Here is a 17,040-nt window from a genome sequence, read left to right as displayed (position 1 = left end):
AAAAAATCTTTCAAGTGTAATTGCACTTCACAGAATCAGAGAAGCTAGGGAAATAAATGTTAGAAACAAAGGCCTTTTTTTGCAACTATAAATTGAGTTTCCATGAGATGAGTCTGTGAGCAGAGCAAATAAATACACAACTCTTTGAGCCATTCTAATAGTATGTGAATTAAGATCTGCAAGTACTATCACCTTCTATACTCATATGACTGTATTTATCATATAGGCTTGTGCCATTCAAATACTACAGAAGGAATATATAGATCAGGTTTTAGAGGTTGGAGCTGTAGTACGTAAGGATACCTTGGCTAATTAAAAATACTATATTGTAATATTTTGGGATTTTAATATTATTTATATTTCAAAAAGTGCTTGAAAGGTGCAGCCATGCACTTCTGTGATCCAATTATGAGGATAATGTTTTGCTGTATAGCTCCCTCTTCTGGGTGCGCTTGAATTAATGAATATTCTTGGGCCAACATCTGTAAATGATATGCTGGCATGACAACTGTGCAACGTTGTTCCTCTAAAGCACAAAGACTGCTATCAGCAAGTGTCTGCTGAGACCTTGATCCAGCAGGCCAGATGAAATGTGGAATAATGTGTTCAGTATGGATGGCTCCCATTGTGCCTTGCTCACTTATTGCAGTTGAGCCTAACATCTCTTTGAATTCAAAGGAAACTGGCATTGGGTGATAGAAGGATTATTATCCCTGACAGATCTGATTGCAGGTACATACTACTCAGACATAAAATGTTAACAGCATAATTAAGATCACAAGAGTGAAGCATTCAAGCCACCAGAACTACTCATCTCTCTTGTGATTTATAATGCCATTTTGCTGTATCTGGTCACGCTGTTTCACAGAAGACTTTCTTCTATGCAGTGTTTATCTGGAGCAGGTTCTGCACTCACTCACTCTCATGTAGTAGAGAAAACAGTTTTCTACAGATCTTGGTGGATCCTGCTCTTCCCAATTCTTCTCTCAGTTACTTTGTTGAGTTAATGCCATTGCCCTCATCCTCTCGTCTTCGCTTACTATGTATCTCTGTTTCAGTACTATTTGTTCTCAGTATCTTAGCTCATTTGCTATTCAGTTTCAGCATTTCTTTTCCAGTGAGAGAATTAAAGGGCTGTCTAGTGCTTTCTCTAAACTCTGTCCCAAAAATCATATCTTCATTTAGTTCTGGTAGGCATCATATAATGCACACATTAGCATTACCAAGTAATAATATGTAATGTAAACAATTAAGACTTAACCTTACTTGCCAGTGTGACAACTATACTTGTACACTGTTCTGTGTATGCAGTGGAGTAACTGATCTTATGTGGTAGGTGTCTTATATACCTTGTCTAAAAAGTAGAGCACTGGATTGCAATTCAAGAGGCATGGGATCCTTTTGAGCTAAAACAGAAATTTTCAGGGTAACCATATTAATGCTGCATTTTTCTCTTAAGTTCCTGCAAGAACAAAGTCATTGGTAGTTATGAGGATTCACAGATGCTTTGTTTCCTAGAGGACAGTAAAATAGGATTATGCAACTATTTTGTTTTGTATCAATATATTTTCATTCTGAAGTTATGGGAATTTGTGTTTCTTTTTATATTATGCCACCAAGCAAATCTCTGAAGTAGATATTTTTGTAATATGAGGAGCCACATTTAACGCATTCTTTTTTAATTTTAAGACAGTGCCAGATGTGGAAGAATCCTTCAGTGCTTAATTGAAAACAATAAATGTAATCTGAAAAAAATACAGTTGGATTCCTGGTCCTCCTGTTGTGCTTTGCAGGAGACCTCAATGGATGTAGGCATGTGCCTACAAACTTCTTTGAGGAACAGTGGATATCTGTCCTTGTTTCATTATACTGCTGGATCTGAGATCTTGGAAATGTTTTTTACTGATCAGTTTTAGCAACTGTGGAAACTTCCTCTGATGCTGTTGGAAATAACAGGTCCCACTCAGACTGCCTCTGATGTATATGTGCAAAGATAATTAACTAATTGTTGCATCTGTTGTGCTGTGACTGTGGACTTTCAGCATTGCTACAGAGCAGCATATGTGTTACAGGTGTGATTTTCATAAAGGTTTCTCCAGGCCTTATTTTTTATTTCTTTGTTGTTGTTGTTTTTTTGGTTTTTTTGTTTTTTGTTTTTGTCAGGTATTCGATAATAAAACTTCGTTGCCTCCAAAACCAGGAGGTTTGGCTAGTGGCAGTAATGTACAACCATCTCTATCCCCTTCACCATCACCTGGATTTCATTCAATTGCTATGGGAACAACAAGCCACAGGTCAAATTCCCCATCCCTACTTGGTACTGAAGGAAAGCCAAAGACTGAACACTTGAGCCAAGGTCAGACTGCCCTGGAGGAGCTGAGAACACAAGTTAAGGAGCTAAGAACTATCATTGAAACGATGAAAGACCAGCAAAAGTAAGTACTGCAAATCAAAGCTGTAGTTGGAATGAGTCCATTAAGTGTGGCATCAGTATCATCTGGAGCTCATCTTCGTGTATGTTCCCCTGCACTGATTGCCTTTGGATTTGCAAGTGGTTTTTGCCTACTTTCCTGACAGAAAATGTTCAGAGCTGAGAAACTCGGGAAAAAAGACTGGCACTGCCAATCTGTAATGGCTTCTGGTTTTTCCTGCTTTGTGACATAAGCTGACATTTATGGGCTGTTGAAAAAGTGAAGTTAGAAGGACTTAACACTGAGCAATTTTATATTGTTTAATCTGCTAGTAACTGGCTCCTGCTCTTCTAGTTTTCCCAGCCCTTCTTGAGTGGGCTGCTCCCACCCACTGGTGCCTGTCACAAGGTGAGGTCATTTCAGTGGGAACGTGGGAAGGCGTCTGCTCCTTACAGCAGTGTTCTCCTTCTTGTCCTAGAAGCGTGACAGCAAATCCATGCTTGGGAGTCATTAAGGTTTATAAATGAATTTGAAGGTTACGTTGTATTGTAGGCACAAGCAGCTTTTAACTGACTTAAGTATGTGACAGGGTGGGGAGAATTTGTGTTTGCAGTCCTTAGAACCCACCAACAGCCAGGCCATCTACAAAAAAAAAATGCAACAGGGCACTGATAAAATGCTGATACAGCTAGCTGTGAATGCAGGGCTGTTAGAAGGAAACGTATTACTCATGTTATTAATTAGCAGGAGAGACTGCCCTGTTATAGATAATGTTACTTCTCTGTGGTATGTAATACACAAGAGTGTACTTACTTTAATTAGTTCTATGGGAATAAAAGAAAGAAATAACTAGTTAAGTAGGGAAAATATGTCTCCAGGAGGTGATCCTTTGTGTTTTACTAGTTTCAATATTTGCATTCCAAGTTTTTAATTGCATTCTTTTAACAGAAAAGAGATCAAGCAGTTGCTGTCTGAATTGGATGAGGAAAAGAAGATCCGTCTACGATTGCAGGTACTTAAATTATTTATAGTGCTATGGAAATATTGGCAGGTTTGATATAGCCTCAGGTACAGGACATAAAACTGTGGTAAGATGTTTAGGTTCCGGCGAATCAAAAGCTATTAACGTTTCTAAAGGGGGGTACCTATTCCCTTCGTAGCATTGCCAGTCTGCCTCATATGTATAGCAGTCCTGGGTTCTTACTTTTCAGTCAGAAAATATTTTTTTTTCGAACGACAATTATATAAAAATTCATCAGCCCGAGCAGACAAATACCAAGCAGGAGAACATAATACAGGATTCCAAGCGTGATATTTCTTTAGTCTCAATTTCGGGGGTCTGATTTTGTCACAAGTGAAATTGTGCATTTTTAAATGATTTACTCTCTCCCAAAGCTTTATATGTTGTATTTTATATTTCACATTGCAAGATTTTTATGTCTGTTTTACAGACTGAATTCAGGTTGCCTTCACTAAGGCATCCTAAACAATATTAAAGATGGTGTTAAGAGCCAGCTACTGCTGTCACAGTATAGTATAGTGTCGATTTAGTGTATCCAAGCACTGTTGTGCCCTTCCTGTGTAAGGGTAACGGAGCTGCACCTCTGTTAGGGTCATAGACAGTACAGCTTCAGCCTGGAATGACTGTGAATCTGCTTTTCCAGGTTTTGAAGAGTGGTGCACTTGATAAAAGCTTTTGTATTGATTATGTTTTATATTTCTGTGGAATAGGTCAGCTGTACTTTATCTTTGTACTAGGGATAGAAAATCGAACTGTAATTTCACTGGACTGTTCCTGCTTAGAAGAGGACTTGGGAACACGACAAAGTGTGGTAGAGCAGGGCTGTGTGAAGGACTTTATGCATGCAATTACACAGAGCACACAGTTTACGCTCGCTAAAATTGAAATAGAATCAAAATGTATGTCAAGGTGGAAGGGAACCTAAAAGGATCATTGAGTCCAGCCTGCTCCACACCCACCGCCCTGTGGTGCAGCACTGTCTCTAACCCCCAGCTGCCCCTCCCCTGACACAGCTCCATGCCGTTCCCTCGGGCCCTGTCGCTGTCACACAGAGCAGAGAGAACTGAAAGAGTTTGAAAGGTCTTAGGGCACGTTCAGTGACTGTGCTTATCTGGCTCTGAAGGGAAGAAGCCATGACCAGTCACCGTGTGCAGCTGAGAAGGTCACCTCAATTTGTGAAATCATTGGAAATAAGAGCAGTGTAATAGCTGTACTTGACACCTATGGACAGAATGGAATACGTGCCGTTCAAACTGCACCAACCGTGCCTTAGTTTGTTAAAATATCTGATTTCAACATCTTTTTTTTTCTTTCAGATGGAAGTTAATGACATAAAGAAAGCTCTTCAATCAAAGTGAATACTTGATAGATGGAATGTTGCATTATTCTCCATGACTGAGACTCAAATTTATGCCCCAGCCAAAATAACTTTGTGCCAAATGATATAAGAATTGCCTCAACATCCCTTTATTGAAGGATTAGCACAACCGTTTTTGATAGCACAACAAAAATACCAAGAGTGGGGAAAAATCCTCCTCACGAAGCAGTGCTGCGTGGCACTGGTTGTGACTGAAATCGATCTTCTTGTGCTAAAGGCTCTCTACTTCAAGATCATAGGTGAAATGAAAACTCAGGCAGTTTAGTCCATAGTGGTACTATTTTGATGATATTTTTCCATAAATAAAGTGTATTTCAGATTATCTGTTTACAAGCTTTATGATTTTGATTTTTGTTTTTTAATTGTCTTTTGTCACAGATTTTAAAATGTTTGTACTGCATATAGCCAGGAATGAATGTTAACGTTGGGGCTGGAGGGATTATTTTTTGCTTCGAGATAGAACAGCCTACTTCTTGTTACGGTTTTAAGTTGTTAAATATGCAATTTCATGTCCCCCATCCCCCTACAATGAAACTTAACGTTGTGTACAGTAATGTATTTAGGAGAAGAAAACCAACAGAATGAGAATCTGGTCTTTGCAATGATTTGTGCCTTTCTTTGCCACACACCGACGGGAGCTGGTTGCAGGTCAGGTCTCCGTCACGTAGCTACCCCCAACTCCCGCCACCGGTGTCCAGTAGAGGTCACACTGGCCGCGTACAGCTATAGCTGCTCCACACAGCTGGGTCCCCGCCAAGTGGCGGGACGGTGGCACAGTTTGGAGCATCTCTGTCTTGATTGGCTGTGGCTTTTTAGCTTTCCCATTGTCAGCAGCCTCTCCTTCGGTTTTGAATGTTTATCTCCGCTTGGTTTTCAGTAGATGATTTCAGCGCCAGCCTCCGTCCCCAGTTTTGCACAGAGTGAACAGAATATGCATTATTAAAGCAAAAATAAATAAAAGTAAACTATAAAACGTGAATAAAAAGTTGTATTATTTCCTGCACAAGGTTCTTTGTTGTGTGACATCGTTTCGTTTGCCGTCGTGGTGCTGTTTGTTGCGCTATGCTCTAAGCTTTCTGCCATTGAGTTGCGGGGAGCGAGATACTTTCTGCCCTGCTTTACAGCGAACCTTTCTCTTCCTAATTTTGTGGAGCCTGGTGCTTGCTTTGTTTCTTCCAGTTTCTGCTTCCATTCTTTCCAAATGACTCCTTTCTGGTTTCGTGCTGGTGGCTTTGTGTGTTCTTTACTAGCAGCGGAGCATCTCACACCTTGTCAGCAGTCCCTGTTGAGTTTGTACAGAGCATTTAAAGTCATGGATATTTTTGCACAGCGTAGATTGAGTGGTTGAGTGATACAGTTAATATTTAAGAGTGACAGAAACACAACAAAGCACACAAAGGCTCTGTTTGTCATCTCACCAGATGCCAGCATTGTCTCTACCCAAGATGTCCTGTATCACAGGTGACCAACTTGCCTGCTGGGAACTGGGTGAGACGTAGCCCTCTGTTGGTCAGTCGTGTTCCCACATGGCTGGCAGAGCTCCCGTAATCTTGTTATGTGCACAGCTGTATAAAATACACATGCCACCATACTCAGATCTTACCTTATGGAACTCAGCTGGCAATACTGAACCTCACTATTGGGATCGTTTCCTCTACCGTAGCATGTGCTTGTTTTGTAAGAGTGGAATCTGACATTAAAAGATCTGATGGTGAAACTTGAGAATGTTTCAGAAAGTCCCAATCCATTGCTCAGTGTTCTTAAATAGAAGCACTAATAAAGTATTTATCACTGAAATGCTCTTATTTAACGTTTCTAAATAATTACACAGAATGATAGTCCCAATACAACTTTCCAGCAATAAAGGTCTCTAGATCACTTCCTTATCTTTTGTGAGATTGACAGCCGTGAGTAGAAGAGGAGGAAATAAGGATAAAGAATAAGAATTCTGTTTGTGTTTGTAGTGTTATATTTGCAACATGTATCCACGCAACTGGTGTAGCTTCCAAATTGCATCCTAGGAAGAAAATTAACTATTGTAAATAAAGTACTGATCGCTAGTTGTACCTCAGACATATAAGGGACATCTCAGAAGTGTTCCCTTTTTTGCACATGGAAGTATGAAGTTGCCTTGGGGGTTTCTGATAGCAAATCACATTGATTTCCCCCCTGTTGATGATGCCTTGAGATGATAACTTGTCACTTTATAAATCCAAGAGAAAAGTCTTGGATTTATATTGAATAAGGATCGGTGAGAATGTTTTGCTTTGAAAGTTTATTATTATGGGATAAGAGAGTTCAAAGAGACACAAGTTCTTCTGATTGCTGCATTTCGTTATAACAAAGTATTTTACACAGTATGTGGATTTTTCCCTTTTTAAAGAGGATCACTTACGAATGAAACCTGTGGATATGAGCTGCTGCTTTTAAAACCGTCTGGGTTTATATTTGAGGAAAAACAGAAAATGCTGGTGAGCTACAAAGTGCTTCTGATGTGACAATGATTAAATGCTGCTCTTTGAGGAGTTGTGGAAAATGATTTTTTGTTACCATGCACACACACACTGGTCTTGAAGGAGGCTTTTAGTTCTGTGTAGAAACACGTGTTGGTGTGAAACACTGGGATCATGCCTTCGGAGAATAATGTTACTCATCTTGATTTGGAAATGCATTAGATTAATGGGAAAACATTAATTGTGTTTTTTTTTAAGTGTCATTTTTTCAACTCAAAAAGAAATGGATGTTCTCATGATGGGTTCACAGCACTCAGTTTTACATGGAATTGAAAATATCTGAGGTGTTCCTTAAGTTTTATTACTTAAATTTCATGCTCTGGTTGCATTTTTTGTTATTAACAATCCGTTCAGAAACGAGCACGAAGGTTGGCAGGCAAAGGCCCTGGGTGGGTGCGGGCTCTCTCTCCCACCCTTGGGACCAGAGAGAGAGCACAGGGTCTGGTGTCTGCTTCGCTTATAGAGAAAGGACCAGGGCCTGGGAGGGGAGAGGCACGTAGAGGAGAACAGTGTTGAGGACTGGTAAACGTGAAACTACTGGTTAGGCAGGCAAGCTGTGGTTCAAAAGCAAAGGGGAGGACTGTTTAAAAGTGGGAGCAGCTGCTTGGTGACTTCTGTTTGGGAGTGGTCGCAGTTCTCCTTTGGCACAAATAGGAGTCAGCACTGACTCCTATTCAGAGTGGCTGGGGTGGATCCAAATTCCCTCTACCAAATACAAGGTACTTTGTCTCCATGGTTATTAACACCATTCAGTCAGAAATGCCACTTGGCACCTTTGGCCTCAGCTGACTCTCAGGCCTGGCCCAGCAATGAGCAATCAATTGCACATGCCCCAGCACATTCATTCCCACCTCCTGCAGCTGCTTTCCCCTCTGCCCTCCAGGCACAGCCACTCTTGTTTTGGAAGATGACCAACTTCCTTAGGTAGTGAGCCTGAAAGAATGGGAATGCCAGTGCTTCCCAGGCTGGAACAGAACAGCTGGGGAAATAAAAGACTTGAGCGGGGCCTGGAGCCCACTGCTGGCCAAGTGGGGGTCAGCCTCTTCAAGGCAACCAAGATAGGACAGGATGGAATGGCCTCAAGTCGTGTCAGGGGAGGTTCAGGTTGGATATTAGGAAACATTTCTTCTCAGAAGGAGTGGTGATGCAGTGGCGCAGACTGCTCAGGGAGGTGGTGGAGTCACCATCTGTGGAGGTGTTCATCCACACATCTGTGTGGATGCGGCACTCAGGGATGTGGTCAGTGGGCATGGTGTGATGCGTTGGTGGTTGGACTATGTGATCCTCGAGGGCTTTTCCAACCCTGATTTTGTGAGTTTGTGAATTTCTCCTTTCCATGCTCACAGTTCAATGGTTGGACAACATGGGGCTAGGAGTACAAACAGCTAAATCAACAAAATGGCTCCACCATCCTGAGCATTCACAAGAAAGCATTGTAAATGTAATCGTATTTCTAAAAGTTTAGTACTGTAGGATGAAGCATTTAAGATGTAACTTCATTTTGTTGAAACTTCTCTTACAAATATAAGTGCTATCTTATTGTTACTTCAGTGAGATAATCAACTGCAGCTCTAAACAAACCTCTGCAACCAAATCTTTCACCATGAAAATAACTGTTCGGACACGTGGCAGAGGTTAACCAGGGAGGCAGAGCTCTGCCAACATCAGATACTCTGACAGAAGTAGTATGCTCACCTCTCCCTTGTCTTTCTTTTTACATCGGAAAGCAGCTGGAGAAGGTGGCTGACAGTCACAGGAAAATGTGGTTGGATTTTATCAGTACGGTCTTAATTGTTAGACTGTTTCTGAGGAGGAAACTTGGTAACTACTGCAGGAACAAAGCAAATTAGATAGGAATGACTGAGTTTCACAAGCATTGTTAATATCAGATCATTAAAGAAGCATCTGCCTTCAAAACTTTCTCTGATTATGTCTCCTTGCTTCACTTTGCTCAGATCGTGCATTTCTATTTGCTGTGGAGATTGTGTTCCTCAGTACGAGTTCTTCTCTGCTTCTTCATCCTAGCAAGAGAAAGATGAACTCACTTGGAGGGACACATCAGACTGCTCTTCAGCTTGTTAGAACAAAGACTGGGAGTTTGTGAGAGCACTTTGAGGGTTTATCTTAGAGGAAGTGAAGGGGCTGGGAAGCCATCTCTACTGCAGGATGATCCCTCACTGGGGTTTACCCCTGTGGTGGATGCTATTCTTTCTGAAGGACGTAACACCAGTGAACTGCAGGAGATAGTGCAGTGCACGCAGCCCCTGTGCCAGGTTCTTTCTCCTACCAAAAAGCAGAACAGATAAGAAAGGATAAGTACAAAAGTATCAACACCTGCATGGAAATTGCTGCTGCTAGATAATTTAGCTACTACAGACTGAAAGAGCCAAATTAGTTGAGCCCCACTGGAAGCACAGATGGAGCCATTTAGCAAGTAATAGCACAAGGCACAAGAAACATGGCATACAGTTTGAGACCCAGCAAAAACAGCATTGGCTGGAGGAAGCTGGTTCATTAATGGATGTCAAATCTCTCGCCGGGGGCTCAGGATGTTTGTGCTGTGATTATGCAGCTGGGCTTGGCATGTGTCACTGTGCTCAGGGAATGGAAAATTCCCTATGCCCTGACCTGAAGCACCTGTTTATGTCAGAAGCACAGCTCAGTAATCCTGTGGGTGGGGAGCTCTCCCACAAAAAGGATGTCACATTGGTGCCAGGGCTAGGAGCTTCAGTGTTGGACTTTGTTAATCTGGTTATACTGAAGTCAATAAGGTTGATTCAGTCTCAGTGGTGACCCAGAGTTCCCAAATGAGAGCAGGGCAGCAGGGACATGTCAGGAATGCACCAGTGTGAGCCTCTCCATCTGGGTGCAGGGCTGAGACAAGCCCATGTTCTCCCATTCACATTTTCACACTCCCCACAGGCCTCATGTTTTCTCAGTCTTCCTCCACCTAATTATAAAAGGCAGCAATCTCAGAGGTAAGCCTCCTGCCATCTTGAACCTGGTGGTTTCCTCCTTTAGGAGTGTATGTACCAGCACACCTTTGGTGTGCAGGAGGGGAGCTGCCCCCCTGAGGCCACTGCCTTTGCCCACGTGAAGCTGCTGATGCTGCAGCCCTGGTAAGACTGCTGCCTTCGGCAGGCTCTGGTTGCTGTCTCCTTGTGGGCAGGATTGGACTGTCACTGTGCTTCTCTGGGACAGAAGACAAATGGGGTGCACCACAGATTGAGTTCAGGTTGGTTTCATGCCAGAGAGGTGAGTGCACGGCCAAATGGGAACTTATGGATTGTTGATGTTCTCATGTGGAGGGGGAAAGAAAAGGTATGTGAAATTTGTTCTATGTGAGCATACGTGCCCCAGCAATAACCTTGTATTTTGCTTCTTTGTTGCTGTGTGAATAACTGAGAACAGGGAGATACTGATATCACTCAGTTTTCCAATTGGATCTAAACGCTGAGATAAAACAATGCCATCGGGCAGCACAAAGGGTTTTACCCCCACTCTGGGTAGTCCTACCACTAGCACAACCCAAGGACTCATTTGTTCAGAATATCAGCCGTGATTTGGAATTTCCCAAAAGGAAAAGAGTAGACATCTCTCTTACAAAATTATTAGCAAAATCTGGATCTGTTCTTGTGAAAAGGTCAGGAATCTTTTGTGCTTCTTCAGCATCTTGGAGCTGACCAGGAAGTGAGTTACTATTTAACTGAGTGCTGTGACCCTTCTCGCTGCGAAGTGCAGGAAGAAACTCTGACAGAAATGTGATTTGATGCAGTGACAAGCTGCAGGTTTCACTCGTACAGCATTTTAAAACTTTACTGGAATGATTCCTATCTTGCTGGCAGGTAGAGGTCTGAAAAAGCACTGTGTTTGAGTGACAGTGTATCTGGCCATAACACTTTCTGACTGTACAAAACTGACACGTTGTTTGGCAGTAGCCCTGAGCATGTGACACTCTTCCAGCGAAGAATAAATGTAATGCAAGTTGACAAAGCAGAGAAGACAAAGCATTTGGCATCATATCTTGCCTTGCTGCAAAACCAAGAGAGCTCCAGGAGCAGCTGGAGGTGGGTGTGCTGTAAGTGTGCTCAGGCCTCATCATTAACAGCACAGAGAAGTGCCTGTAGCCAAACCCCAATATTAACAGCAGCCCCATGCTAACAAGCTCACATCTACCAAGCAAAGTCGTCGTGTAAGCAGAGAAAAGAGCTGTCAGGAGTTTTGAGAAGGAGCACTTGCTCTCTTCTCTCAGGGCCTCAGCTGTGCTCTCAGTGGTTATTGCCTAGTTTTCTGCTATTCTCATGCTGCTCCTTCATGGATATGAATTACTCTTTGACCAAAAAAAGCCCCTGGTCTGGACACTGGTAGACTCCTTCATATGTCAAGTCAGCATTTAAGAAACGTTGCTGTCTCTTGCCTGCCTTAACAAGAGAAAATGCGAATACAGTTTAAAGATACCTATCAAGGTTGTAGTATCATTTACTTAGAATCAAAGAATCCTTTGAGTTGGAAGGGACCTCCAATGATCATCTAGTCCAACTCTCCTGCAATGAACAGAGACATGCACAGCTACGTCAGGTTGTCCGGGGCCTGATCCAGCCTCACCTTGAAAGTCTCCACAGATGGGGCATCAACCACATCTCTGGGCAACCTGTGCCAGTGCCTCACCACCCTCACTGTAAAAGACTTTTTCTTTATATCCAACCTAAATCTACCCTCTTTAAGCATGAAAGCATTTCCCCTTGTTCTATCAACACAGACTCTGATAAAGCATCTGTCCCCTTCTTTCCTGTAGCTCTCCTTTAAATACTGAAAGGCTGCTATCAGGTCATCTCACAGCCATCTCTTCCCCAGGCTGAGCAGCCCCAGCTCTCTCAGCCTGTCCTCATAGGAGAGGTGTTTCATCCCTTGGATCATTTTTGTGGCCCTTCTCTGGACACACTCCAACAGGTCCATGTCTCTCCTGTGCTGAGGACTCTGCATCTGGACACAGTACTCCAGGTGAGGTGTCACCAGTGCAGAGTAGAGGGGCAGGATCACCTCCCTTGCCCTGCTGGCCACGTTTCTTTGGATGTAGCCCAGGATACAGTTGGCTTTCTGGGATATGAAGACACACTGCTGGCTCATGTCCAGTTCTCCATCTACTAGTACCCCCAGGTCTTTTTCATCCTCCACCTTGTATTGGTAGTGGATATTGCCTTGACCCAGGTGCAATATTTTGCATTTGAATTTGTTGAACCTCATGAGGTTCACCTGGGTTCATTGCTCAAGCCCATCTAGGTCTGTCTGGATGGCATCCCATCCCTCTGGTGTGTTGACTACACCTCACAGCTTGGTGTCATCACTTGACCCCACTGTCAATGTCATTGATGAAGATATTAAAGGGTATCAGTCCCAGCACTGACCCCTGGGGGTGCCGCTCATCACTATCCCCATCCAGACTTTGAGCCATTGACCACCGCTCACTGGACAATTCTGCAGCCAGTTCCTCATCCGTTGAACAGTTCACCCATCAAACCCATGTGTTTCCAATTTGGAGGGAAGGATGTTGCCAGGTACTGTGTCAAAGGCCTTACTGAAGTCCAGATGGATGACATCAGCAGCTCTTCCCTTGTCCACTGATGCAGTGACACCATCATAACAGGCCACCACTTATCGGTCTAAATGTATGAAGCTTTCAACTGTAAAGGTGAGTACCAGCATTAACAGTGGGTGTTTTGATTTGTTACTTCAGAGAGATTTTTGCCCCTTCAAGATTGTTTTTCTTCTTGCAGTACAAACAGATAACACCATAACCATTGTGATTACAGATGTTTAAAATGTTTTTGAGCATCATGAATATCTTGTCCTTTGCTAAATCTGTAATTCTCATACAGCCTCTTGTATCTGGCATCTAGAGAAATGTAAGAATAGCCAAATGATGAAGCCTAGGTGTATCCACAGTGTGCTTAAATAAATTCCTTGCTATAGTCACCGCTCTGTGGTATTTCATTAATCAGTAGATGGAATGAGCCCATTGGGCTGGAATAAAAGTGAGCGTTCAGTGGCCATATCATGGGTATTCCTTCAGTGACAAGTAACTTGAGGGAGGCTGAAGGTGAGAACCTTGTCTTAGAATAGTCCAAAAGAACAACCACAAAGAAAGCACTGAACTGTGATGGATAAAGAAGTGGAGGGTACTTTGATCTAGTTGAAGGAAAGAAAAATAATCAGACCCAGGATGAATATGTGATTTTTCATTGAATGCTCAAACGTTGTACCAGGCTACTTAGAGTTCCTTCTTGTTGCTATGGGAAATGTATACTTCTCTCCCCTCAGATCATTTGGAGACCCAACATGAGGAGAGATTTGTCAGGTGTAGGACTGCAAAAGAGGAAACGTTAATCGTGTTGGGGGCCACGTGAGTGAGAAAATCTAGTGCTGATGTCATTAAAGTATTAATGTCTGTCAGCTGAGTTCTGGATGGGGGCCTGGTTTCTTTTTCTTCCCATCAGATATATAAACTTCAGGAAGTGTATGTGAAGTTGTGTGAAATGTGTTGGAAGGAGATGAACTGTTTTCAGTTGGACTGATGATGGGCTGAGGTCTGGAGAAGCTGAGTTAACCCCGCATACAAGAGGAGATCTGAGCAGAAAGCTTCACTAAGAGATTGTGCCCTTGCACCAGCAGCTGTTTTCTTTACCCCTATTCTCTATCAGCAGGTCAGATGAGCACATGAGGTCTCATGCTTCCTAGCAAAAGAAAACCAATGCTGACTCAGTGGTTGTGTGGTGTTTAGCATTCATGCCACTTCAGGGCACCCTTGAGAAGCAAATCTGCCTGCATGTCAGTGTTTTAAGCTTGTAGCATTGTTTCCCTTCAAGGCTCATTCACACTGTTTAGCTGCCTTTGTGTAGATACAGTATTTTGAATCTGAGTTTTTAAACAAAACCAAGCAGCTTTGCTGGACTTCTTAGGGGGAGTTTACAGGATCTTATGAAACTCAAGAAGGCCAAGTGCAAGGTCCTGCGACTGGGCGAGGGCAATCCCATGCACAGATACAGACTGGGCAGAGAACATATTGAGAACAGCTCTGTGGAAAAGGATTTGGGAGTGTTGGTTGATGAGAAGCTGAACAGGAACCATCAGTATGTGCTTGCAGCCCAGATCAGCTGCGTCAAAAGAGGGGCAGGGAGAGGGAAGAGACTGAAGCCCTCTGCTCTGCCCTTGTGAGGACCCATCTGCAGTACTGAGCCCAAGTCTGGGGCCTTCAGCACAAAAAAGATGCGGAGGAGTTGGAGCAGGTCCAGAGGCCATAGAGATGCTCAGAGTACCTCTCTTCACAAGAAAGGTTGAGTGAGTTTGACTTGTTGAGCCTAGAGAAGGAAAAAGCTCTGGAGAGACCTCATTGTATCCTTCCAGAACCTAAAGGGGCCTACAAGAAAGATGGGGAGGAAATCTATAGGGGGTTGTTGTGACAAGGGGTGATGGCTTTAAACTAAAAGAGGGGAGAGTTATTTGTTCAGCATGAGGGTGGTGAGGATCTGGAACAGGTTGCCTGGAGAAGCTGTGGATATGTTCAAAGCCAGAATGGGGCCTTGGCAACCTAGTGGAAGACATCTCTAGTGGCAGCCGGATCTAGTGGAAGATCTCCCCTGTGCCTAATCTTCCCAATTCAAAAATAAAAAATAAAAATCTTGCTTTTGGGGTAGAGTAATTGTACCTGGGTCACTGTGCTGGTGAACAGTCTTAGGGAAACAGCTGGGACATGGGCAGGTGGTTTTGCATGTTAGAAGAACAACTCCAGTCTGCAGAACGTGAATTCAAGGATGTGGGGATTTTTTTGTTGTTTGTTTTTTCATTTGCTTGGAGTATTGCTGTGTTTGTGAATTGTGGCAAACATTGCTTCTGGTGTCTGAGTGATACAATTCTGTACAAAGTGGGTTTTATAGGTGCAAAGCTCCGCTTGAGAAAATCGTGGCATCGTCTTCACAATGATGTGTAAAAGCAGATGTTGACTTAAGTTGTGCCAGACTTTAGGCTGAGTTCTGTGCAAAGATAAGAAGTATGAAAGTTGGATGTTTGCTGTCATGGTTTTACGATATTTGTTATTGGTATTCCACATCATAACATCATGTAGTGCATTGGGAGTTAAAGAGTTAATGCTCCAGCTCTGTGGATCATCGATAGTTCCGGGTATACCTGTCTCAGAAGAGAAGAAGAACTACATTCCCCAGAGGACTTTGCGTTGCTTTGCATTTTTCTGTTTTCTGCTCAGGGGGAAGGTTAAAAAATTGTTCATGTGTCACGAGACATGGGCTCTTTCCTTTTTGGATAGACCCAGCAGCAGGTGCTCCCTAGCAGCCTCACCTTCGGCGTTTAGCATAAGGCCTTCAGTTTTTCAGATGCTCTCATTTTATTTATTAGCTTCAATTCCAATTATAATATATTATACCCTGTTATTTTTAATCCTGATACCTTAATTAGTAAATTAGCTTTCCTTCTCAGATTGTTGCTACTGTTTTGTTTTTAGGCCCATCTCCCTTTTCCTTTTTCCCTTTCTCCCTTCCCTTTTCCCAGGGTGAGAGTCCTACACCACAGGCTCAGTTGCAGCATACAAAATGAAGCTTCTTCCTTTAAAAACACTCCTCGTTCCTAGCTATAAAGACAGCCTACAAGCTCTACAAATGGCACCATGTTAAACTACTGAAAATGGATCTTCAGAGTGTGGCAGCTTGTTAGGAAAAATGCCAGAGGAATAGTAAGGATACTGCTCGAAAAAAGAGGGAATATAATCAAAAGAAGAAAAAAAGACTTGTTGTACATGAAATATCTATGAAGAGAAACTGTTGCTTTTTTCCAAGATGAAGAGACAGACCTCTCAGCATGCAATGTAAAATGGTACCGAATGTTAATGGCAGCAGAATGAAACCCCAAGATGACACATCCTAGGTCTACAAGGAAACAGGATTTCACTAATCTCTAGAAGGCAGAAAAGGCTTTTTTATTATGTCTCAGCAGCATCCCACTAAGCAATTCCAGCCTGCATATTTGTTCCAAATTAACACTTCACCAATTTTAAAGATTATAGGGAGCACCACACCTCGTCTTCATTGTTCTGAACCCATTCAACTGATAATTGTTTTTGCATGTTAGCTGATGAGAACCTAAGAACTCACTTGAGTTAGATTTCCTGTATAAATAATCCCTTAAATTTTACAATACTGTATTTTTCTTTCCAGTGCCAGCTTTTCAGCCAAGCTTTCTTTATATCGCAAAAAATACAAAGTAGGGTTTGTGCTGCGGTGGACCATAGAAGTGTGTGCTAGCAATATGCCTCAGTTGAGGGCTGCCACATGCACACTGGGGTACTTCTACACATGGATTTAGATTTTCCTCTTGTTGCGTCAGCAAATTGTCGCCTTGCTGGTTCAAGGCTAGTAGGGCTAGAGGTGTCACACAGAAAGGCTTACTTGTGCCTAAGAGGAAAACTTCCAGGAAGGAGTATAAGCTCCAGCAAAGTAGACAACTTCTCCAAAGTTTCCTGTACGGCTGTTTTGATCAAAAAACACAGACCACTCAACCTCTCCATCAAATCCAATGGCTTACTTGCCCCAAACTCTCCAAAATGAGAAACAGATTTGCCTCTTATGTGGTTTCTCTGCATCCATCATGAGCCACCATGCACTATGCTATCCCCACCTTGGAGTGTGCTACCAGAACACCTCTTATGGTCAG

General features: G+C 42.8%; 1 protein-coding gene across 4 annotated transcripts in view; it reads left to right on the top strand.

Annotated features, from left to right (window-relative positions):
* SH3KBP1 (SH3 domain containing kinase binding protein 1) overlaps positions 1–5,816 on the top strand; it is a 221,760-nt gene extending 215,944 nt beyond the window's left edge. For all 4 annotated transcript variants that reach the window (XM_065741436.1, XM_065741437.1, XM_065741439.1 and 1 more), the window contains 3 exons: positions 2,164–2,435; positions 3,360–3,423; positions 4,749–5,816. In XM_065741436.1, coding sequence (XP_065597508.1) covers positions 2,164–2,435; positions 3,360–3,423; positions 4,749–4,790 — 378 coding nt within the window. In that variant the 3' untranslated portion in view covers positions 4,791–5,816. The remainder of the gene's footprint in view (positions 1–2,163; positions 2,436–3,359; positions 3,424–4,748) is intronic.
* The last annotated feature ends 11,224 nt before the right edge of the window (positions 5,817–17,040 follow it).

Source organism: Cyrtonyx montezumae, unplaced genomic scaffold (genome assembly GCF_038088225.1).
Source record: "Cyrtonyx montezumae isolate F1298 unplaced genomic scaffold, pur_monq_1.0 scaffold_3, whole genome shotgun sequence".
Taxonomy (NCBI): Eukaryota; Metazoa; Chordata; class Aves; order Galliformes; family Odontophoridae; genus Cyrtonyx; species Cyrtonyx montezumae.
This window is presented reverse-complemented; position numbering and strand designations above follow the sequence as displayed.